Genomic DNA, 24,062 nt, shown 5'->3' with positions numbered 1-24,062 from the left:
TTTCTGGCTATTTGGAACAATTGTTGAGTTTGTATTGGGGTCAAGTGGTATTGCAGAAGAAAATAAGGTGTTTAGGTTTTAGGTCAGGTGTGAGTTGAAGAGGTTTTAAGTTCTTGAGAACACAGGCTAAGGGAGAAGAAGGAGGAATGGAGGGTGGAAGGTTGACCATAGTGGAGGAGGCAAGCCCAGAGAAAAGAGAGGGTAGAGACATGGGCTGGGGTCGGGGGGTGGGGGTAGGGGGTGGGGTAGGGGTGGGGGGGTGGGGTGGGGTGGGGGTGGGGGGTGGGGGGGTGGGGTGGGGTGGGGTTGGGGTAGGGGGTGGGGTGGGGGGTTGGTACTTGCCACCAAGGTGAAGGATCAAGGCAGGTGTCCCCACAGTGATCAGACACCAATGGAGTGTGGGTGAATAATCAGGCAGGCATCCCCGCAGTGATTAAACACCAAGGGAAGACCGTCTTCCCGAGTCCGTGACCGGCGTTGGAGTTTTGCATTCACGGATAAAACGCGTCTCCTCTGTCTCTACCAGAAAAGGAAAGGAACTGAAATTAAGGGAAGGGGGAGATTGAAGGGTGGCGCTGAAATTGAAAGGAGAAAGAGGTTGAGGGATAGTGAGAGAGGTTGGAGAAAAGAGTAAAAAGAGGTCGCTTACCCAATTTAAAATTGGTGAGATGTTCCTTGGGCTGGTTGGTCTGAGGACTTGAGGTCGTAAGTCAATCTTTCTCACGGAGCAAAGAGCAGGAGGACAGGGGATTGATCTCCCAAGGGAGCTCCCCTGATCCAAGTCACGGCACCAAATGTCATTAGTTAAGGCAAGAATCTGCCATTTGCACTTCTTTTGTGATTCTTCAGTTGCTTCAGGCCATCTGGATGTATACGTGCAGGCTTGGGCTCAGAGGCCTGACAGTTCCCTAAGAAAGTGGCTCCTGTTTTATTTTAGGGGCACATTTTCAGGTTAACCATTTTAATGTGTTTTTTCTTAGTCTCGAGTGATTGTGCAACAGCCAGGAGAAAGAAGCTTTCATTCTTTCTATCAGGTTAGTAATCCGTTATACAGGTAATTGATCATTTGCCCAGTTGTGCAGGAAATGAGTATTTGTGTCTTGGGTTTTCCCCTGTCCTATGCATCCCTCATCTCCATTGGCCCCGTAACATGTCACGCACGCACGCACCACATGCCCTGCCCTACGTGCTTAAGAGATTGGATGAACATGACTGTTCCACCCAGCTGGCAGGAGCTTAGCCAACCAGATGACTGCCTTGGGTGAGCATCCCCCATATTTTCCTGCAGTATAGATAACACTTTAATGACTGTGAAAGCTTTTGAAACGGTACATTCTAAATGTTAAATTTTGTTTTATTTTGAATTGAAGCTGTTGTTTCCATATTTGGGAGTTCCAGAGATCAGAATACAAATTCAGTTTGTTTCACTCATACACACTAAAAGCAGTATGATTACCTTTAAAAAACAATCCGAATTTGTAACTTCTAGGAAGAATTGCCTTTTTAATCCATCAAGAAAAATTTAGAAAAAAATTTGAGTATTTCTTTTCAAGAGTGCTTTTAGATTCTAAAGCAAAATCTTTTAAATAGCCTTCCTGTTGGCAAGTCTTTACACTTAGAGAACAAGTATGATATATTATTGTAATTTTTTAAAGCCCAGATTAATATAAATCAAGGCTAACAGAAAGTAACTGAATGGTGACAATACAATTGAATGCAATTCAGTCGAATTCAGTTTCTTCTAGGTAACTGCTTTAATAGACACTACTCATTTGTATATATAAGTTCTGGTATATTAAGTTTAAAAATCAATTTTTAAAATCTGATAATTAGACTTTTTAAGTAAACAAAAGCATACAGTTTAATTTAGAGAATTTAAACATAATACCTTCCAAAAACATGCTCTATATAAAAGCACTGTCAATATTGTGTTTATGGTTCTTTTGGCAATTTGCCGTGTTTTAAATAAGCTATTTTTCTACCAAATATAAAAGAGTTCTGTTTATTTCAATAACCTGTAACTTTTTCCTAGTGTTCTTCCCACTTGGGTGAAAGTATTAAAATTTATCTTTATCCAACACTATGATCATGGTTCCCCAGCTGTCCTCCTTTCCTGAGAGGTACAGATTGATGAGGAAAAGCTGTTTGTTTCCAGTGTGATTCAGCATATGACTGTCTGCTGATGTTTCTTACTTCCGTAGCAATATTGGATTTTTCTAAATTCTGAGACAGAACTATATCCTGTCTATAATGAGGCTGCTAAGCAAGCAACCACCACAGAGCATAGGATACTGTTTTACAGATGACGGCATTCAAAGCAAGAAACTTTTATGCCAGTTATATTGTAAATGAAATGAGATGTTTTCAGAGTAATTTTCTTTATGACTGCATAACATTCTCTGTAACTGATGACAATGAAACCATTTACCTTGAATGTTTAAAAAAACAAACAAACAAAACTTCTTCAAAGCTAGAAACAGGAAGACATAAGTGAATTAAGCCTGGAAAATGAATAAAAGCTAGATTACCACTAAGTTCATGTTTGGTTCAATGTATGTCTGGCCAACTTATTTCTAATTAAATATTTTTCAGCTACTCCAAGGAGGTTCAGAACAAACACTACGCTCTCTACATCTCCAGAAATCCCTTTCATCCTATAACTATATTCATGTGGGAGCTCAATTAAAGGTGAGAATTTCCTCTTTGAGATTGCTCCGATATAAAATCAATCAAAGAATTAGAAGAGACATTCAATAATTATCTGGTCAAGCCTGCTGCCTTTAGGCAAATAAACATCTCTTTTATCCTGTTCTATTTTTTAAGTTCTCAAGGACAGAGATTCAGCACATTTTTGAATCAACAACTTTGCTTAAAATCAATTATGATATTTTATCACCATCTGACAGGAAAGAAGTTTTTTCCTATGTTCAATGTTTAATTTTTAATCCTGTCCCTATTCCCTTTATTTTGACACTATAAAAATATTGATAGGACTAGGAAGCCTACCTCCTAAGAAGATTCCGTATGATTTGGCCAAAGGCAAGTTAGTAAGACAAAATTAAAATGCACTTTGATTCTCCATTCACTGTTTGTTCAAATATTGATTTTGATGTACCCTAGAAATAATTTTGTGACCTTTGAGGCATTTCTATTCAGCTTTCAAGTTTTTCCGTTTTTTCTCTTTTCTTGCATGCAAGCACTTGCATACACTTATATGCAGGCATATTTTTGCTCTTTTATTTCTAGTTCATTTTCTGCTAGTAATTTTACAACTAATTCTAATAATAGTTTGTTGATAATAGTTACACTGTTATCCTATTTCATAGGAGGGAAGGTATGTAAATGCATATAATAAGATATGGTAGGATATAGATCACAGTATTAATTATTTATTCTGGATGGGTGAGATTATGGATATTTGTGTTCTGTTTTTCCTTATTTTAAAAAATTCTATATTAAAAACTTATTGCTTTCATAGTTGGGGAGAAATAAACTGTAAAGGAAAAAGATCTAAGATATGGGAGGTATTTCTTTAAAAAATTTTATTAATCAAAATAAGCTAATTATACCTGTATTATTGGTTTAGCTGTATTTTTATTGCTGTGCATAGCAATTAATGCTATTTTGGTTTTTGCAATCAATTTTCCATTATTTGACTTTTAGGTTACAACAGCTTTACTTTTACAGTCATCTGAGAGCAGGAATGTTTGGCTGAAAATGAATTAAAAACGAAAAACAGTAGAGGGCAACACTTTGAGAACTAACCAGAGGCACTTAAAGAATTGTAAAATCAACACCTGGAAAGCCAGTGACTGGGAATGTTTGTTTTCAGTCAAATTGTCTTATCGACTAAATTACTTTTGACCAAGTCATGTAGAGTCCCCACAGAAAGCAAGTATTAAATTAATAGCCTTTTTTCTAGGTTAAATTTAGCTTAGATTCCCTTTTTATCAAAAGTTTCCGTGTCTGCTTTCCCCACCTTTTTTTTTTGTTTGTTTCCTAAGAAAAACAAAGAAGTAATAAATGATCATAGTCAAAACCTAAACTATGAACCAAAAGGAAACAAAAATACACTAAATCTTACCATACAGAAATGATTATTGATAATGGTTTGCATCTATATTTATAAATGGAATCATACAATAAATCCTAATTAAATAAACCTGTTTTTATTATAATCTTTCTATGCAAACAAATAGAAATTAATATAATAATTTTTATAACTATTAAGTATTGCACTGTCTGTATCTTAACCAGTCCTAAAATGCAGGAGTCATATACAGTTAAGATATTTTGGGTTGCAAGTAAGAGAAGACCCAACTAAAAGTCTCCAAAAACAATAAGACACTTAATTATCTAGCATAACAAGAAACTCTGAGATGGGACAATTCCAGAATTAGTTAATTCATTGCCTTAACAATGTTGTCAGGGACCCAGGTGTTTTTTTGGTTGTTTCCCCAACTTACAACTCTGCCACACTCAGGGACAGCTCTGTCCTCTTAGGCTGGTTTTCCTTGTAGTCCCAAAATGTCATCAGAAGTTCCAGGAGTCACCTGCAAAGGAGATGTTCATCGCATATGTCCTTTATAAGCTAGGGAAACCTCCCCAGAACCCTCCTCCACTCATCCCCCATAAACACTTTCCCTCATGTTGTATTGATCAGAATGGCATCCCATGCCTGTGGCTAACCAGTCATTTAGTAAGGGAAATAAGATCACTCTGATGAGTTTAGACCAGTGAAGATTTACCTCTTGAGGCTAGGTAGATGCCAGTCACAAAGGACATGCACATTTAGAGAGGAGTAAACAAGTCAGGGTTCGATTGGCAAGAAAGAAATGAGGGTAGAGGATGGCTGTTAGGTAAGCAGTCAACAGTTCCCCACAGTAGGACATTTAGATTTTATCCAGTTACGTTCCAATTTCAACATGGTTGCAGTTTATAATAATAGTAATATCTGATACTGCTGAGTGGTTTTTTTTGTGTGCTGGTACTAGGGAGGTGCTTTATATAAATTTTCATTCAATTCTGACAACCACCCTGTAAGATATATGTTATTATGCCCATTTTATTTGTGAGGAAATTGAGGTTCAATGAGGTTAAGTATCTTGCCCAAGGTAAAAACAAAAAACAAAAACCTAGGAGGAGGAGGGGCTGGCCTGGTTGTCTCCTGGACACTGGAGGAACTTGTACTCACCAGGCAGAGAGGTCCCCTTCCAGGGCCCTTCCTCAGCAAGTGAGCATCAGGCCAGGTCTCTGTATTCAAACAAGAGGAGAAACTTACTGAGGAAAGGATTGGTCAAGCCTCTGTTGCTGCTGCTGTGGTAAAACTAATATAAGCAGTTACTATTGCTTTATTGTGAATTTCCGTTTACGCACTTGTATTTCCAATGTGATGGCCACAGCCCTAAAAGGGCAGGCGATTCATCTTTGAGCTGCCTGTACCAGTTAGTAGAGCTGACTTGCGAAATGCGTATTAAGTGAGTAAAAGAATGAAGTTATAGTCCCAGACTATTTAATAGCTTACTAAATGACTGAGGCTGGCTGTTTTGCTTTTGAGGGCCTGCCTTGCCTCACCTGGAAAATAAACCGCCTGATTATACGAGAGTGAAGTGTTGTTGCCAGCCTAAATAAGACAATTGTGGAACGAAGAGCCACAAACAACAGTAGCCAAGCATGTATCTTGGAGGCTCCCACATTCAGCACTTGGATTTGTGATCTCACATCCATGCTGTTGCCTTCACTGATCATGGAGTGGGGATCAGCTTGTCTGAGCCAGCTCAGGACTTGCTCCCTCACCGAAGGTTCCAGAAAAGGGCACAGTGCTTATTTTAGGTAATGGCTTTCACACACAAGTGGGCTTTGTACGTGCTGAATAATGTTGCAGCTCCTGAAATCATTTTTATTTTCTGTGGAGACTCACCATCCCCTCAACTGATTTACTACGAAGGCAAAACCTTGGTATAACTTAAAGTTAGTTTTATAATTGTTGAATTTTAATGCTCATATGAAATGTCTGTAACTTAAGTTTTTCATTTTCATCCCCAGTCTTCTATCAATGATGCTGCCGAATTCAAAGTTGTTGCTGATGCCATGAAAGTCATTGGCTTCAAACCTGAGGAGATCCAAACAGTGTATAAGATTTTGGCTGCTATTCTGCACTTGGTGAGTAGGGACACCTCTCAGAATGTATTGTCTTCTGCTGAAAACAGGATGCTTTCTCAGAAGATTTTGTTTTTTCCCTGTAGATTTAAAAAGTATTCAGAGAAAATTTTGTACATATTTTGAAGAAATTACTATGTCTGTGGTTCTTGCCATCATTTTATAACATTATGAGGGATTTCCCAAGCTACTATAGGGTTGGAGGCTACGACTTCAGTTGATTGTCTTACTGGTATTGTCAAACTTTGAACTGGTTAATTTTAAGGATAAAAGAACTCAGCAGTGATGTGACTACTAGTGGTATAAATTTCTAGTGGCATTTGAAACATAGAATCGTAGGTTATCAGAACTGGATTTTTGATCATCTCATTTTACAGGTTGGGAAATAGCCCTGATGGGTGGCATGACTGCCTCAAAGGCACAGCCAGCTCATCCCAGAGCCAACACCACAGACCACTTTGGCAGACTCGTGGGCCACTTGTTTCCCACTATACCACACCGAACTTAGAAGTGAAGAACTGTGTGTCAGATTTCTTCCATTAACATTTATATAATTAGAGATATTTAAAATACTCTGAACATATAATCTTACAATAAGAATGACAACATGGATTCAAATCTGGAATAAAAATTACTTTTCACTTAATATAGCAAGATTTAACTCTAAATGAATCAGAAATGTGCAGGATCTTTATGAATAATATTATATAGCAATATAAACAATAAATGTTCCTGACTAGGAAGACTTTAGTATTATAAATTGTCTCATCTGTTTGAATTAGTTTTTAAATACAGTGCAGCAGTCCTTTTCAGAATCCAAACAAGAATTTTATTTTTTGTTGTTTTTTGTTGTTGTTGTTTTTGTTTGTTTGTTTGTTTTTTTGAGACGGAGTCTCGCTCTGTCGCCCAGGCTGGAGTGCAGTGGCGTGATCTAGGCTCACTGCAAGCTCCACCTCCCGAGTTCACACCATTCTCCTGCCTCAACCTCCTGAGTAGCTGGGACTACAGGCGCCTGCCACCATGCCTGGCTAACTTTTTGTATTTTTTAGTAGAGACAGGGTTTCACCATAGCCAGGACAGTCTTGATCTCCTGACCTCGTGATCTGCCCATCTCAGCCTCCCAAAGTGCTGGGATTACAGGCGTGAGCCACCGCGCCCGGCCTTTATTTTGTTTTTAACTTGACCTATTGATTCTAGAATTTACCTGGAAAAAGATCAAATAAAGTATATTAAAGAAGTGTTGTATAGGGTAGGGGAAGGGAGGAGAGGGAATATGACTAGTTCTACCAAACTTAAAATGATAGTAAAAGCTATAGTACTTTATAACTTTGCACAAATTCAGCACCAGATCAACAGATTAATCAACTGATTGGTTAATGTGCTGGACATTTGGTAGATGGTTAATAAGTATGTATTGCTTATTGAATGAGTGGAATATAAATAGACTCAAATACTTGAGGAGATTTAACATATTAAAAAGGTGACATTTCAGCTGGGTGGGGTTGCTCACACCTGTAATCCCAGCACTTTGGAAAGTTTGAGGTGGACAGATTGCTTGAGCCCAGGAGTTCCAAGACCAGCCTGGGCAACATGGCAAAACCCCACCTATACAAAAAATACAAAAATTAGCCAGGCATGGTGGCACGCGTCTGTAGTCCCAGCTATTTAGAGGGGCTGGAGGCAGAAGGATCGCGTAAGCCTGGGGCATTGAGGCTGCAGTAAGCTGTGGTGCACCACTGCATTCCAGCCTGGGTGACAGACCCTGTCTCAAAAAAAAAGGTGACATTTCAAATCAGAAAAAGCTAGACTGTTCAATAAATCCCATTAGAGCAACTAACCATGTGAAAAATAAAGTTAGATTCTTACTTGATACCATATACCAAAATAAATTGTGAATGGATTAAAAAGTTTAAGGAAAAAGGCCAGGCGCGGTGGCTCACGCCTGTAATCCCAGTGCTTTGGGAGGCCGAGGTGGGTGGATCACGAGGTCAGGAGGTCGAGACCATCCTAGCTAACATGGTGAAACCCTGTCTCTACTAAAAATACAAAAAATTAGCTGGGCGTGGTGGCGGGCACCTGTAGTCCCAGCTGTTCGGAGAGGCTGAGGCAGGAGAATGGCGTGAACCCAGGAGGCAGAGCTTGCAGTGAGCCAAGATCGCACCACTTGCACTCCAGCCTGGGCGACAGAGCGAGACTCTGTCTCAAAAATAAATAAATAAAATAAAATAAAAAGTTTAAGGAAAACAAAAACTATAAAAGCATTAGAAGAAAACATCAAATGCTCATAAACTCTTTGGGGTAGGAATGGTCTAAGTATGACACCAAAAAGAGACCCTAAGGCAAAAGACTCATAGATTTGATTACATAAAAATATAAAACTTTTATCTATCAAAAACATACACTGAAAGCAAAAAGATAGATGAGTGTCTGGAGAAAGGGAAAAAGTAGATGAAACACTGTTTTTATATGTCGAGATGTATAATGTATTAGGAAAATAGGTACAAACAAGGTCACCTGAATTATATTTTATATTGGCAAATATATCCTTGACATAATGTTTCATAATGTGTTTTTTTTTCACTTTTGATACAGGGAAATTTAAAATTTGTAGTAGATGGTGACACGCCTCTTATTGAGAATGGCAAAGTAGTATCTGTCATAGCAGAATTGCTCTCTACTAAGACAGATATGGTTGAGAAAGCCCTTCTTTACCGGACCGTGGCCACAGGCCGTGACATCATTGACAAGCAGCACACAGAACAAGAGGCCAGCTACGGCAGAGATGCCTTTGCCAAGGTGAGAGTGTAACTGACCCTATGTCACCTGGTGTTGATCGCAGTTGCAAATTGAGTGAAATCCTGTGAGCATGTATTCAGACATTCTTGAAAGAGGGTTAAGGCTTTTAGAAACCATAATAATACTTTTTGGCCATTGAAGCCTCAGTAAAACTCCCAGATGTACGCATCACTGCCAGAAGAGGTTCTGAGAAGAGTGGAAGCTGACTGGGGGGTGGCGCTCATGAGGGACTCATGTGCTGCTTCTCTCACTCAATAATGCTTCGCCAGAGTCAACTGACTGAGCTCGGATCCATTTTTTTTGTGTTATTCATTTTTAATTGACAATAATTGTGTATGTTTATGGGTACAATGGGATATTTCAGGACATGTACACATTATGGAATGATCGGATCAGGCTAATTAGCATACCTCTTACCTCACCTACTTACCATTTATTTGTGGTGAGAACATTTAAAATCCACTCTTAGCAATTTGAAACAATATTATTAGTATTATTATTAACAGTCACCACCCTTTGCAGTGGATCACCAGAAATTATTCTTCCTGTCTAACTGAAACTTTACCCTTTGACTAACGTCTCACACTTTATCCATCCACCCCGCTCCTCTAGCCTCTGGTAATCACCATTCTATTCTCTGCTTCTGTGAGTTTGACTTTTTCAGATTGCATATAGGTGAGATCACACAATATTTGTCTTTTTGTGCCTGGCTTATTTCACTTAGCATAATGTCATCCAGGTCTGTGTACTAAGCCTGCAGTGATAGTACCACAATTGATTTAACCATCTTCCTCTTAAGTCACCCACTTCACTTCCCTTTTTTGCAACTGCAAACAATGCTGCACGTCTTTATACATCTATGCTTACACACTAGTGCTTTTGTTTCAGTTGGATGGATTCCCAGGAGTGAGCTTGCCAGGTCAAAGGGTATACTTATTTTATTTTTATTTTTTGAGACGGAGTCTTGCTCTGCCATCCAGGCTGGAGTGCAGTGGCACAATCTTGGCTCAATGCAACCTCCACATCCCAGGTTCAAGTGATTCTCCTGTCTCAGCCTCCCAAGTAGCTGGGATTACAGGAGTGTGCCACCACACCCAGCTAATTTTTGTATTTTTAGTAGAGACAAGATTTCACCATGTTGACCAGGCTGGTCTCGGACTCCTGACCTCAAGCGATCTACCTGCCTTGGCTTCCCAAAGTGCTGGGATTACAGGCGTGAGCCACCGCACCTGCCATATATTTATTTTAAACTTTAAATTTACTGATTTTATGGCTGCATGGTAATATTTTATTGTTACTTTTATTTCATTACTAGTATATTTGAGCATCTTATATTTTTGTAGAGTATTTAAACATATTCTAAGAATTGCCTGGGTGTATCTTTTGTGCATTTTTCTTTGGAGCTCTTATCTTGTTGTTGTCAATTTCTAAGTGTCCTTAGCATATCATAAACTTTAACTCTTTGTTATCTGTGTGGCAAGCGTTGTATTTTCTCACGTCTAACTTTTGTTGTTGATGTTTGGCTGGTTGATTAGTTTACTGTCTATTTCATTTTTTACTCTTGTAAGTCTTAGGCTTGGTTTTTAGTCTTGGGGGAATTTGAATTTTTCCTAAGTGCAATGGAGAGCAATAGGGAGGACTTTAAGGAAGGGCAATGACATCAAGTTTGCTTTTTTTTTTTTTTTTTTTTTTTTTTGAGACGGAGTCTTGCTCTGTCGCCCAAGCTGGAGGGCAGTGGCACGATCTCAGCTCACTGCAAGCTCCGCCTTCCGGGTTCATGCCATTCTCCTGCCTCAGCCTCCCTAGTAGCTGGGACTACAGGTGACCACCACCACGCCCAGCTAATCTTTTACATTTTTAGTAGAGACAGGGTTTCACCATGTTAGCCAGGATGGTCTCCATCTACTGACCTTGTGATCCGCCCGCCTCGGCCTCCCAAAGTGCTGGGATTAGGCGTGAGCCACCGCGCCTGGCCTTTTTTTTTTGAGACAGTGTCTCTCTCTGTCACCCAGGCTGGAGTGCAATGGTATGATCTCAGCTCACTGCAACCTCCACCTCCCAGGTTCAAGCAATTCTCCTGCCTCAGCCTCCTGAGTAGCTAGGATTACAGGCACCCGCCACCATGCCTGGCTAATTTTTGTATTTTTAGTAGAGATGGGGTCTCATCATGTTGGCCAGGCTGGTCTCAAACTCCTGACCTGAGGTGATCTACCCACCTCAGCCTCCCAGAGTGTTGGGATTACAGGCGTGAGCCACTGCACCTGGCAAGTTTGCATTTTTAAAATGATCACTCTGGCCTTAGTATGGAGAATGTTATGGGGGCTAGAGTAAGAATGGAAGCAAAGAGGTCAATTAAGGGGATATTTTGTTAATCCAGGAAAGAGATGAGGACAGCTTGGACCGGAAAGGTGGAAGTACAAATGGGGAGAGGAGGATGATTTGAAATGGACTGTGTTGAGAAAATAAAATCCATAGGACCTATTACGTGGAGAATGAGAGAAGCAAGGATAATACTTTAACATGGTCTGGCTCCAGCCCACCTCTGCCACCTCATTTTATACCATACCCAGCCCCCCTTCCTTCAGTCCAGCACATTTGTCTTCTCTCAGTCCTCACAGATTATCCTGATCCCTCTCTCCTTCCAGTCACAGGGCCTGTGCACATCTGTTCCCTCTGCTTGGACTGCTCTTCTCTCCTCTCTTGCCTGGCTACCTCTCACTCATCCTTCTGGTCTCAGGTCACGTATCACTTTCCCAGAGAGGCCTTCCCTAACCTTCCTGAGCACTGCATAGATGTACCTCTCCTTTAGTGTGGATGTGTATCTGCGAGGTGGGGGGCAAGTGAGAGAGACAGAGAGAATAATTTTTTCCTTCACTCTATTCCCTAAGTTTCTTGGAGATTGAGACCATGTTTGTGTTTGCCTAGATCTGTATCTCTAAAAAACTATATATAATAAATATTCGGCAAATATTTGTTGAATAAATCAGTGAATTTCTAAGTGGTGCTATTTATTTGTGGCTAAAAGTAGGATAGGAACAGTTGTTGGAAGAGGAAAGATCAAGAGTCCTTTGAGTTTGAGATGGCTGTGAGCCATTGAAGAGTCAGTGTCAGGTAGACAGGCAAGCTTGTGAGTCAGGAGCTCAGAGACTGTTCTCTGAGTCTGGATTTGGATAATACTTTTGGGAGTCATATTATATTTGTATTATTTAATCCTGGGTGAGATGATTTAGAAGGTGCTAGAGAGTAAAGAGAAGAGGACCAGGAAGAGCTCCAACTCTCAGAAGTCAGGTAGAGGAGGGGACTCTACCAAAGGTCACCAAAAAGGAACATCCAGTGAACAAAGAGTAAAATTCAGAAAGGCTGTTATCCAAAATCCAGAGAGAAGAGTGTTCCAAGAAGGCAATGAAAACCTAGGCTGAGTGATGCTAAGCAACAGAGCAAGATGTCCATATGAGGTACAAGAAGTATCTATGTAGAGGTGCTGGGAGTCTGTGATGAGCCATTAAAATGGAGTAATAGGATGTAAGTGGAGACTGGAGTGGATTGAAGAGTAAAGGGGAGGTAATGGATATGGGTGAAGAGAGTGGGTAGCTGGCAGGAGACGTTAAGGAAGGTTTTCTAACGATGTGACATTGAAGAGCACATGTGTATCGGGATGTGAATGTGTGTTAGCATGTGGCACCTTTGTCCATGTGTGGCTTAGTGTGTGTGTTCTTGTGCATTGGATGTGTGTTTGAATCTCAGGGAATTTCAACCCTTGATCTTTGCCTCAGATCTTCATTTAGCATTAGAAATCAATATTTATATTTTTAGAATTCATATAGCTTTAGTGGATCATAGATATTAACTCACTAGCTCTCAACTCTTTGTAGTTGATGAAATTAATAATAAAGCAATGAACTGGCTTATTCAAGGGATCAAGCAAACTATTGATACAGCCGGGCAGGGAAACATGCCTGGAGAGTGTTGTTGGAATTGGTATAATGACCAGTAATAATCTTTTAAAAATACAAGCTATTTAGTTTTGTATACATCATGTAGTTTGGGTTTTTTTAAATGGACAGTCTACATTTTCAGTTGCTCTGCTGAGGCCAGTAATGGCTATGCTAAACAGTGAGAAGGTGGACAGGAATTTAAAACTGATCACAAATCCAAACAGAGGACTCATTCTCAAATGGGCAAGCATTTATGATGCTATTTTCCTCGCAGGCAATATATGAGCGCCTTTTTTGTTGGATCGTTACTCGCATCAATGATATTATTGAGGTCAAGAACTATGACACCACAATCCATGGGAAAAACACTGTTATTGGTGTCTTGGATATCTATGGCTTTGAAATCTTTGACAACAACAGGTAAACTGGAAAAGATACTTAAAACCTTGTTGCCTATTTTCTATTTGTTGAAACTTAATTTATTTCTTTTCTTGTAGTTTTGAACAATTCTGCATCAATTACTGCAATGAGAAACTGCAGCAGCTATTTATTCAGCTGGTTCTGAAGCAAGAACAAGAGGAATACCAGCGGGAAGGGATCCCCTGGAAACACGTGAGTGGGCTTTTATGGAAAATGCCTTTGTGTGTTTCTCATATTATTGATAATGTCAAATTTTATTTTAGGTATTTCTTGATCTTTTGGGGTTATTGGAAACATCTGAACCTTAGCTTTCCTTTTTGGGATACGTAAATACAATTAATTTCATCATTTTTAGGTGGGATTGCTATAATTTGATAGACTGCCTTGTTGGTGCCCAGAACATCCTGAGTTAGAACCAGTAAACCTGTTTTTACTTTATGTCTGATACCATGTGGACTTACTGGTTTATATCTGTCTGTTAGGTTTAGCATACTTTATTAAGTTACACCTTAAATTGGCTGAACTTTGCTTCAGAATCTAGTTTCTTCTTCCCCTTTTCCTCCTTTTTCTCCTCTTCTACTTTGTAGACTATATGGTATTTTATTGTCTTCAGTTAATGTTGTTTATATTCTCTGAAACATACACATTAAAATACTTGTTTTACTTTGCATTTTCTCATGTATTACACTTCAATTATCACCTCTACTCTCATCAATCTTTGGGAACTTTTGTATTTGTCAGGGGCAAACTAATCTGGTAAGATATAGCTGGAAAGTATAATGGGTGCACAGTGCAAACCACAGAGATCAAAGCTAAAAGGCATGACTTGTTTGGTTTTTAAATTTCCTATGATAAGACCTTCTGCTTATGATAGAAATGAGACATAGTAGTTTTTCTTCTAAGTTTGTATTTTTAAGCAATTTTGAGAATAAACTTGAAAAATACAAAAACTTTTAAGTTTCCGTAGTTTGAGTTTATAAGATTGTTCATCCTCTTGCCAGAGAATGGAAATAAAGCCAATATTTGTTTTTTGTTATACAATATAATAGCAGCAAAAAATATTTGAAATACTATATTTAAATGACTTTTATCTTCCTTCCTACCTTTCTATTTTCTGTTTCCTCTCATTCTGAAATAAAGAGACAATGATATAACAAATAGCTTTCCTGCCTCAAAATTGTATCTGCCTTCCATCATGTGTTAAACGTTAGAATACCATAAAAAAGTTGCTCAAGTATATTGGCATAAATTTTACCTATTTGCAAATAAACCAAAGGGTTACTATATATAAGAATTATCTATAGTTTGACTTAAATAATGAACTCTCCTAATACAATTAAAATTTAATTCAATTCAATTAAGTGTATATGAAGCTTTCTAAGAATGAAACTGTTGTATAATACACGGTATAACTGAAGCTTGGATTTTTAATACTAAATTTAATCATAAAACTTGTTATTCAAATGTGATTTCAAGGTACTAGTCAAAAATATCCTTTAACAATCAGAATATCAAATTTCACAGGCATAATTGACAACAGGGTAAGTAATGCAGTAGACTATTCCAAACATCTCAAAAAGAATCAAGAATCCCAAAATGCAAAAAATTTTAGCTAAATAAACCAAGAAATATTTGTCCTAGAGGGAGCAGAAGGCTAACCCCAAGGTAACAGTTACTTACTACATGCCAGATCCCCCCACAATTAGAATCTCTATTCTGGGTAAAACCCCAAACTTCTAATCATAGTGATTCTTTTTAAAAGATTTTTTATTATGGAAAATTTTAAACGCACATGAAGAAGAGAGACTGTAGTACAGTAAACCCTATAGACCCATCACCTAGCTTTAACACTTACCAGTAGATTGCCAGTCTTATGCCATCTGTACTATACCCACCTACTCCCAGATTATTTTGAAGCAAATTTCAGATATCACATTATTTCATCTATTCAATTGGATATCTATTCAGTAAATATTTCCATGTATTTCTCTAAGAGAGTTTTACAAAAACCATAATCACAATGCCATGATCATACCTAAAACATTAACAAAAATTCCTTAATATCATAAAATATCCAGTCAGTATACATGTTTCATATTTCCTCAGTTGTCTTCTGGTTGTTGTTTTGCAGTTTAAATTTGGATCCAGATAAGTTTCTTACATTGTGATTGATTGATAGGTCTCTTGCATATCTATAGATTTTCTCCTTCATCTTTCTTTTTTTCCTTGGATGATCTCTCTTTGCAATCTTGTGTTGAGAGAATGAGTCATTTGTTGTGGAGTTTCCCACAGTCTGGATTTTGCTAATTGCATTCCTCAGGTGCCATTTAATATGTTTCTCTGTTTCTTGTATGTCCTGTGTATTGGTTGTTAGATCTAGAGTCTTGACTGGATTCAGGGTCAGTTTTTTTCCACAGTCCATTTCATAGACTGTGTGTGAACTTCCCCCAGGAGGTTCATAATATCTGGTTATCTCTCTGGTATATTCACTTTTAAAAGCTTTTGATGCTGTAGTTTGCAAATCATTTTAACTATTGAGAACTTGACACTCAAGCACAAAGCTGTTTTATCTGGAGTGGGTATGAGAGGCCAGAGCCCCATGTCCCTAAGCTACCCCATCACAACTCTTATGGCTCCTGGTATCCCTTAGGAAACCTTACGGGAATGCCAAGTTGCTGGAAGAACTTAGTTTGAAAACTACTGGTTTAAGCAATGTTTGAAGCAGTATTAAACTTACAAACCAAAAGTTACGAGCAGAGACCAATAGCTTTTAGTAATATAATTGGAATTTTAGGGAAGGTAATTCTTTAGTCCTGGGACAAAAGACTTGGTCTTTAATTTCATAGTCCCAAAGTCTAAGATGTCAACTATTAATATAGAGCTCCTGCTTTTTGAATATTTTTAGGATTTTTTTCCAAAGATGGAAATAACTTTTCTCCCTAATTAGAAATGTAATAAATGCCCGTAATAAAAGTAAATATTTAGACCTACACTGCTTCACCTCAATACTACTGAAATTTTATGCCAGATAATTCTTTGTTGTGGAGGCTGTTCTATGCATTGTAGGATGTTTAGCAGCATCCCTGGCCTCTACCCACCAAATGACAGTAGCACCCCTGCCCCATTTTGACTAGAAATGTCTCTTTATATTGCCAAATGTCCCCTGGTGGGCAATATTCCCCCTAACTGAGAAACTTTAATTTAGACAAATCAGAAAAGTATAAAAAACAAAGTAAAAACTACCCAGTTTACAGGTTTCAGTCCATAAGATACAGAAGAGAACATGCAAGACTAGAAGTGGAGCTAAAAGTCATGTACAAATAACTGGCATAAAACCTTGGATTTTAAAGCATGAAATGGGAATACATGAGCCACTTGAATGGTCTATTATGAGTATATAGACCTTACAGAAGGTAATGGAGACAGCAATCAGTTTAGGTAACTCCTGCATAAGGTGGGACATAGCAACACACAAGATTAAACTATGTGATCATAAGCTGCCCCTCTTTGATACGTGCCGCTTGCCTGAATTGGGCCTTTGTGTGCATTCTGTGTGTGGTGATAGGTGCATTGCAGGCTGTCAGAATAAACAGGTGTGACAGAGGATTGTTGGACAAACCTTGTACATGTATAGTTGCGGAAAAGCCAGAAGTTATTTATAACTTCATTCAGCTTGTGGAAGTAAAGGAAAAGCTTTTTCTTATCTTTTATAGATATTTATTTCTCAGAATTAAATTCTTTATATTATGCCTAGAAAAATGTCAAAATTCTACTGAATTTTTTCAAATTTTTCAAAATTCTATTGAAGCTTTTTAACTTTGGGGAAACCGAAAGAAATGCTCTTTTGGAATTTAGTCATTCAGGGTCATGTAACTAAAAATGCAAGTTCTTTTTTTTTTTTTTTTTTTTTCCATTTTAAGTGGAGTTTATTTAACACTAAGAGATAAAGGGTTGTTAACAAACACAATGACAAATGGACATCTGATTGGGATGAGGCATTATCCTGTACACATAATGTTGGTATTTTTGTGTACCCTCAGTGCACAGCATTTACACACACAGCCACTGCTGCACAGCACAAGAGTATCTGAAGAGGCTGAATCAGAGTAAGGCTGTTTAACAGACTGAAATTTTTTAGTATATATATTCTGTATGAAAACAGAACTTTTGAACTGGCAGGTAGAAGGCAACTCTGTCAAACACTACAGTTAAAGCCCCCACTTTAGTGCACAGTTCCACCCCTTCCATCTGCATGCATGACACATTAACAGTATTTAAAGGTAAACGAGGCACTTTGTGGCAACCGCAGCCATCTTTATGAACATATTGCACAAAATTTCTAGAACTAAACATTTAACTTGTACCCTACTTTTATAAAAATGCAAGTTTTGTGTAGTACCTTAACTTTATTATGAAGTAGTATATCAGATAATACTTTAAGGTTATTTGTTGGCCCTTTGTGGAAGGTGGACCTTATGGTTAATGGCAGGCAGATTGGTATGAAGGAGTAGGGCTGGGTGTGGGATCTGGAGGCAGGATTAAAGTGAGTTTGCAGTGGGAGAAATGGTGTCTACCTTATTATCTTTGCCTTGGGCTATACTAATCTCAGACAATGTATTTCATGATAGAAAGTTAACAAAGAAATTTAAAAATAAACCTCTGTTAGAATGTGTACTCTTTTTAGTGTAAGACCTCTTTAATGTTATTCACACATTTGACACCAAAGTAGTTTCACCTGAACTCCTGATACAAATGGGGGCATCAGGGTTTAACCTGGCCTGGTCACTGTTCTCTTCAGAATTGCCTCCTTGCTGTGTCCTACAGATTGACTACTTCAACAATCAGATCATTGTTGACCTCGTGGAGCAACAGCACAAAGGGATCATTGCAATCCTTGATGATGCTTGCATGAATGTCGGCAAAGTCACCGATGAAATGTTTCTTGAAGCACTTAACAGTAAATTGGGCAAGCACGGCCATTTTTCCAGCCGAAAGGTAATGTGTTTAATGACACCTTCTTCTCCCTTTTATCTGTGAGATTCTCCTTATTGTTTGATGGAGTTAAATGACTTTATATGTTGGGTTAAAAGAATGTCCCCTTTAATAAGAAAGAAAAGTCACAAACATTTATTAAATGATTAAATTCTGCCTCTCTGGTTTATAGTATGAAGAAATTGATAAAATCATGTTAATCCAGGAGAGGGAGCTCCAGACTATACAATTTGGTAGAAATAGGGAAAATGAGCATGATTCTTTAGAAAGCATGATGTCATTTATAACCAATAGATGTAGAGTCCTTGCTCATGTGCTAAAATTTTACTCCTGCATCTGATAATTCTGGCATGGAAAATAGCTTTTGTCCTTGACCTTTTACTGTAATCCTCAGTAACAAAATGTGTTGTGTACTCTGCCGTACTTCTTCAGATCATATGACTTTCTTGAAAACAGAGAGATTCTAGTTGTAATTCTAGTTATTACAGAGAAACTTATTCATTAAATAAATGGGTATCCTTTTAACTCTCCATTTTTCACGATCTAAAAATGTGATAAACAGATCACATATCTGTAGTAATTGGTGGTAATTGTGATTATCAGACCTTTGTGCTGATATGGACATATCATTTGCATGGAATATTCTATTTGCATGGAATATGTTTGCTATTAGTATTTGTTCAAGAAATTTGTGTTAGAAGAGGAACATGTCATCATCGCCCCTGAGACTTCCCTACACATAGTCTTGTCTAGTAACCATATGCTAAAGGGAAAAGAGGCCCCTGCTCCTTCACATCCATAGAAAAAGGGGGCAAACATTTCTCCCTCTCCAGAGTTCCACATAAATCTCTGACACTGCCATGTTTTAGTGTGAATAAAGTCTATTTTCTAACTTACCTCCTTTGAAATTATGTAATCAGAACAGGGAAATTCCACAATTAACTAGCTGAAGCCCAAATCGTCAAGAAATAGATTACTAGCTGACATTTATTTTAGGCCAGTTTTTTCTAAAATATTCTCCTTGGTCTGTTACTGAGGATTGATTGTAACCCTACTACAAGTTGGCTTTCAGATACTACAGTCTGCTCTTTCATGTTAGGGTTTTGGGTTAGAGGTACTGCTTCAGTCATTCCCCATTTACACCACAAATACCTAATAAGTGTTTCTCATCTTCCAGGTGCAATCCTAGGTGCTGGGGACAGAGTACTGAGCAAAGTTAGAAGTCACCTAAATAATTCAGAGTGATGCTTTTAAAGATGGCATGATTACGTGGGAAAATGTCCTATCTTTGAGGGAAAGTTTATAAATGCCCTTTATAATCATAGTTCAGGTTTTGGAGACTCACTTAGCACTGTGCCTACCAGATGGTAGACATTCAATCAGTGTTTGTAAAGTTGAATTGAATTGTTCCCAATCATATCAAATAAATCTTATTTAAATTTTCATTTAAATTAGCTATGAGTCTCACATGAGAAATCAAATCCACCTCATTTTGATATCTTCTACCTTGGCCATTTATATACCTGAATTAAATGTGTCAACCAAATATTTTGAAATATAATATCATTCCTTTTTTTTTTTTTTTCTTTTGAGATGGAGTCTCTGTTGCCGAGGCTAGAGTGCATGGCGCAATCTTGGCTCGCTGCAACCTCCACCTCCTGATTTCAAGCGATTCTCCTGCCTCAGCCTCCCACGTAGCTGGGATTACAGGCACCCACCATCATGCCCAGCTAATTTTTGTGTTTTTGTAGAGACGGGGTTTCACCATGTTGGCCAGGCTGGTCTTGAACTCCTGACCGCAGGTCATCTGCCCTCCTGGGTCATCCCAAGTGCTGGGATTATAGGCATGAGCCACCACGCCCAGCCATGTCATTTGTAAGAGTAACTATGCATACTACATCAGTATTTGCTACTGATTTGACATGAAATGCTAAATAGTAATTTATCTGTGGAGAGGATTTTCTTTTTCTTTTTCAAATTTGTGGGAGCCCAGGTTTCCCAACTTTCAGACCAAGTAGCTCTTTCTTTTGGTATCCCTGAGACAAGTGCTGAGGTAGTGATTATTTATTTGTTTCTTTATTTATTTATATTATTTTAGATCTGGGGGGTACATGTTCAGGTTTGTTACATGGATATATTGCATAATGGTAAGCTTTGGGCCTCTAGCTTACCTGTCACCCAGATAGTGAACACTGTACCCAATATGTAATTTTTCAACCCTCACCCCCCTGCTTTTGGAGTCCCCAGTGTCTTATTTCCGTCTTTGTGTTCGTGCATACGCATTGTTTAGCTACCAATTACAAGCGAAAACGTACATTATTTCACCTAGTATAATGGCCTCCAGCTCCACCCCTGTTGCTGCAAAGGACATGGTTTCATTCTTTTTTATGGCTGCATAGTATTCCATTTTATATATATATATATGTATATCACATTTTCTTTCTATCCAATCATTTGTTGATAGACACTTAGATTGATTGATTCCATGACTTTGCTATTGTGAATAATGTTGTGGTAAACATACGAGTACAAGTGTCTTTTCCTTATACCTAGTAGTGGAATTGCTAGGTCAAATGGTAGTTCTAAAAAGAAATGTTCACATTCTATGAGAAATCTCCATACTGTTTCCCATAGAAGTTGTATTAATTTACATTCCCACCAACAGTGTATAAGCATTTCCTTTTCTCCACATCCATGCCATCTGTTTTTGACATTTGTAGTAATAGCCATTCTGACTGGTATAAGACGATATCTTATTGTGGTTTTAATTTTTATTTCTCTGATGGTTAGTGATGTTGAACATTTTTTCAAATGTTTGTTGGCTGTTTGTATTTCTTTTGAAAAATACCTGTTCATGTTCTTTGCCTACTTTTTAATGGGGTTATGTGATTTTTTTGTTATTTAGTTATTTGAGTTCCTTGTAGATTCTGAATATTAGTCCTTTGTTGGACGCATAAATTACAGGTATTTTCTCTGATTATGTAGGTTGTTTGTTTACTCTGTTGGTTATTTCTTTTGCTGGGCAGAACCTTTTTAGTTTAATTAAGTCTCATCTGTTTTTGTCACATTTGTTTTTGAGGTCTTGGTCATAAATTCTTTGCCTAGGCCAATGTCCAGAAGAGTTTTTCCTAGGTTTTCTTCTAGGATTTTTATAGCTTCAGGTTTTATATTTAAGCCTTTAATTCATCTTAAGTTAGTTTTTGTGTGTGGTGAGAGACAGGGGTCCAATTTCATTCTTCTGTATATGGCTAGCTATTTTTCCCAGTACCACTTAGTGAATAGGGTATCCTTTCTCCATTGTTTATTTTTGTCAGCTTTGTCAAAGATCAGTTGATTGTAGGTATACAGCTTTATTTCTGGGCTCTCTGTTGTGTCCCATTGATCTATGTGTCTATTTTTGTACCACTACCATGCTGTCTTGGTTACAATAGCCTTGTAGTATAATTTTGAAGACAGGGTAATATGATGCCTCTGGTTTTGTTCTTTTTGCTTAGAATTGCTTTGGCTATTTGGGCTGTTTTTTGGTTCTATACAAACTTTAGGATTGTTTTTCTAATTCTGTGGAAAATGGCATTGGTAATTTGATAGGAATTGCATTGATGTTGTAGGTTGCTTTGGTCAGTATGGGCATTTTAATGACACTGATTCTTCCAATCCATGAGCATTGTATGTTTTTCCATTTTTTGTGTGTCATCTATGACTTCTTTCATCAGTGTTTTGTAGTTCTCCTTGTAGAGATCTTTCATTTCCCTATTTAAATATATTCCTAGGGTTTTCTTTTGTGGGAGTGTTTGTGGATATTGTAAATGGGATTGAGTTCTTGATTTGGTTCTCAGCTTCAATGTTATTGGTCGTGTATAGAAATGCTTATTTATTTTTTTACATTGATTTTATATCCTGAAACTTTACTGAAGTTGTTTATCAAGTCTAGGAGTCTTTTGGAAGAGTCTTTAGGGTTTTCTAGATATTAGATCTTGTTATCAGTGAACAGGAATTATTTGACTTCTGTTTTCCAGTTTGAATACCTTTTATTTCTTTGAGATAGAGATTTTTAAAATGTGTTCCTCTTTGGGATTTTTACCTAATGAATAAAAGAAATGATCAAACTATCAAAATATTTTAATCACTGTGAACTGTTTATTACATATGCTATTCTGTGTGTTGAGCTGGATATCATCATTTGCTATGGGTTACTGATTAGCTAGACTTATTGGCATGTTAAATTAGAGGTTTCTGTCTTGTAACAGTTATTTCATTTAGGGACTACATTGTTTCTTCCTCATTAAAGTTACCATGGAGAGACAGGCAAATAATCCAATAAAGCATACAATTATTATTTAAATTATTAATATAAAAAGTTAAATGATAAATACATAACTGCTATTACCAAAAAAAAAGAAGAATCTAAAACCTCCTGTGTTCAGATCAGTTGCGACTTTGCAGTATCCAAATGTAAGAATGTTCCATTAGTGTAGACATCTCTTGGGTCCTTTTCCTTAAGGGGTTTTATAAATAAAACGGTTTGTAAAAGGGGTTAATAAGAGAGAGAGCAGGAAAGGGGAATTAAGTATTTTTGGAGACCTCTCTGTATGGTAGATGCTTTGCTCTCAATAGTTCACTTAATCCTCAGAACAACTCTCTGAGATAGGTAATTATTAAAGAAGTCAGAGTGAGTAGATGGTAGAGGCAAGATTTGAACCTTGGAGGTCTGACTCTAATTTCCTGTAATTATTCACTTGTCAAATTAATAGAATACACCTTTCAGGTTGAGATTATTTGTTATCTAACATTAGAACCTAAGTGGTTTTTGTATATTTCCCTAGGAAAATTTACTTATTTTTTTTTTTTGAGACAGAGTCTCGCTCTTTTCACCCAGGCTGGAGTGCAGTTGCATGATCTCGGCTCACTGCAAGCTCTGCCTCCCAGGTTCATGCTATTCTCCCGCCTCAGCCTCCCGAGTAGCTGGGACTACAGGCGCCTGCCACCACACCCGGCTCATTTTTTGTATTTTTTTTAATAGAGACGGGGTTTCACTGTGTTAGCCAGGATGGTCTCAATCTCCTGACCTCGGAATCGGCCCGCCTCAGCTTCCCAAAGTGCTGGGATTACAGACATGAGCCACCGTGCCCGGCCTCCCCAGGAAAACTTTTGTGGACTCTCTTAGATGTCTGCTTAAGAAACTATAAGATTCCAAGTGATTCTTAACAGGGCAGACAAAGAAGTCTAGGTGCTACTGTAACAAGGAAGATTGTAGAAATTCATAGAGACCTCCACAGCCATATAAAAACTGCCTTCCCATAAACTATTCCTCTTCAGGGAGAAAGAGCTGCAGAAGCTTTATCTTCTGTGAAATGATAGTCCTGAACTGGAGTCTCAGCTTAGCAGACAGATGAGCCAGGCCTCCATGTACATAAGAGAGCACAGATGTTACATTTGATTCCAGGAGTCCTTCCCAGGGGTACCACTTACTAGCTATGTGATCTTGGGCCAATTGCTTAACCTCTTTGAGCTTCAGTTTCCATGTGTGTAAAAGAGAGATGGTTATACCTTATATGTCAGCATTGAGGACTGAATAAGATGTATATACCTAACAACTAGTAAGCCTTCAGTATGGTCCTCCTTAAGTGGACCTTGGAGGAGAAAGAAACTCTATCAGTCAGGGTAGGCTGGACTGCGTGAAGATAGTAGCTAAATTTTGTTTGTTTTGATTTGGTTTTTGAGACAGGGTCTCGCTGTATTGCCCAGGCTGGAGTGCAGTGG

The 24,062-nt window shown here is 38.1% G+C and overlaps 1 protein-coding gene across 8 annotated transcripts in view; it reads left to right on the top strand.

Annotated features, from left to right (window-relative positions):
* The window catches only part of MYO1D (myosin ID), a 378,547-nt gene that overhangs the window by 102,098 nt on the left and 252,387 nt on the right, over positions 1–24,062 (top strand). For all 8 annotated transcript variants that reach the window (XM_055258294.2, XM_063628497.1, XM_063628498.1 and 5 more), the window contains exons 5-11: positions 981–1,034; positions 2,593–2,688; positions 6,046–6,162; positions 8,752–8,955; positions 13,165–13,310; positions 13,388–13,502; positions 18,135–18,305. In XM_055258294.2, the coding sequence (XP_055114269.1) occupies positions 981–1,034; positions 2,593–2,688; positions 6,046–6,162; positions 8,752–8,955; positions 13,165–13,310; positions 13,388–13,502; positions 18,135–18,305 (903 nt within the window). The remainder of the gene's footprint in view (positions 1–980; positions 1,035–2,592; positions 2,689–6,045; positions 6,163–8,751; positions 8,956–13,164; positions 13,311–13,387; positions 13,503–18,134; positions 18,306–24,062) is intronic.

This window comes from Symphalangus syndactylus, chromosome 20 (assembly GCF_028878055.3).
Source record: "Symphalangus syndactylus isolate Jambi chromosome 20, NHGRI_mSymSyn1-v2.1_pri, whole genome shotgun sequence".
NCBI lineage: Eukaryota > Metazoa > Chordata > Mammalia > Primates > Hylobatidae > Symphalangus > Symphalangus syndactylus.
This window is presented reverse-complemented; position numbering and strand designations above follow the sequence as displayed.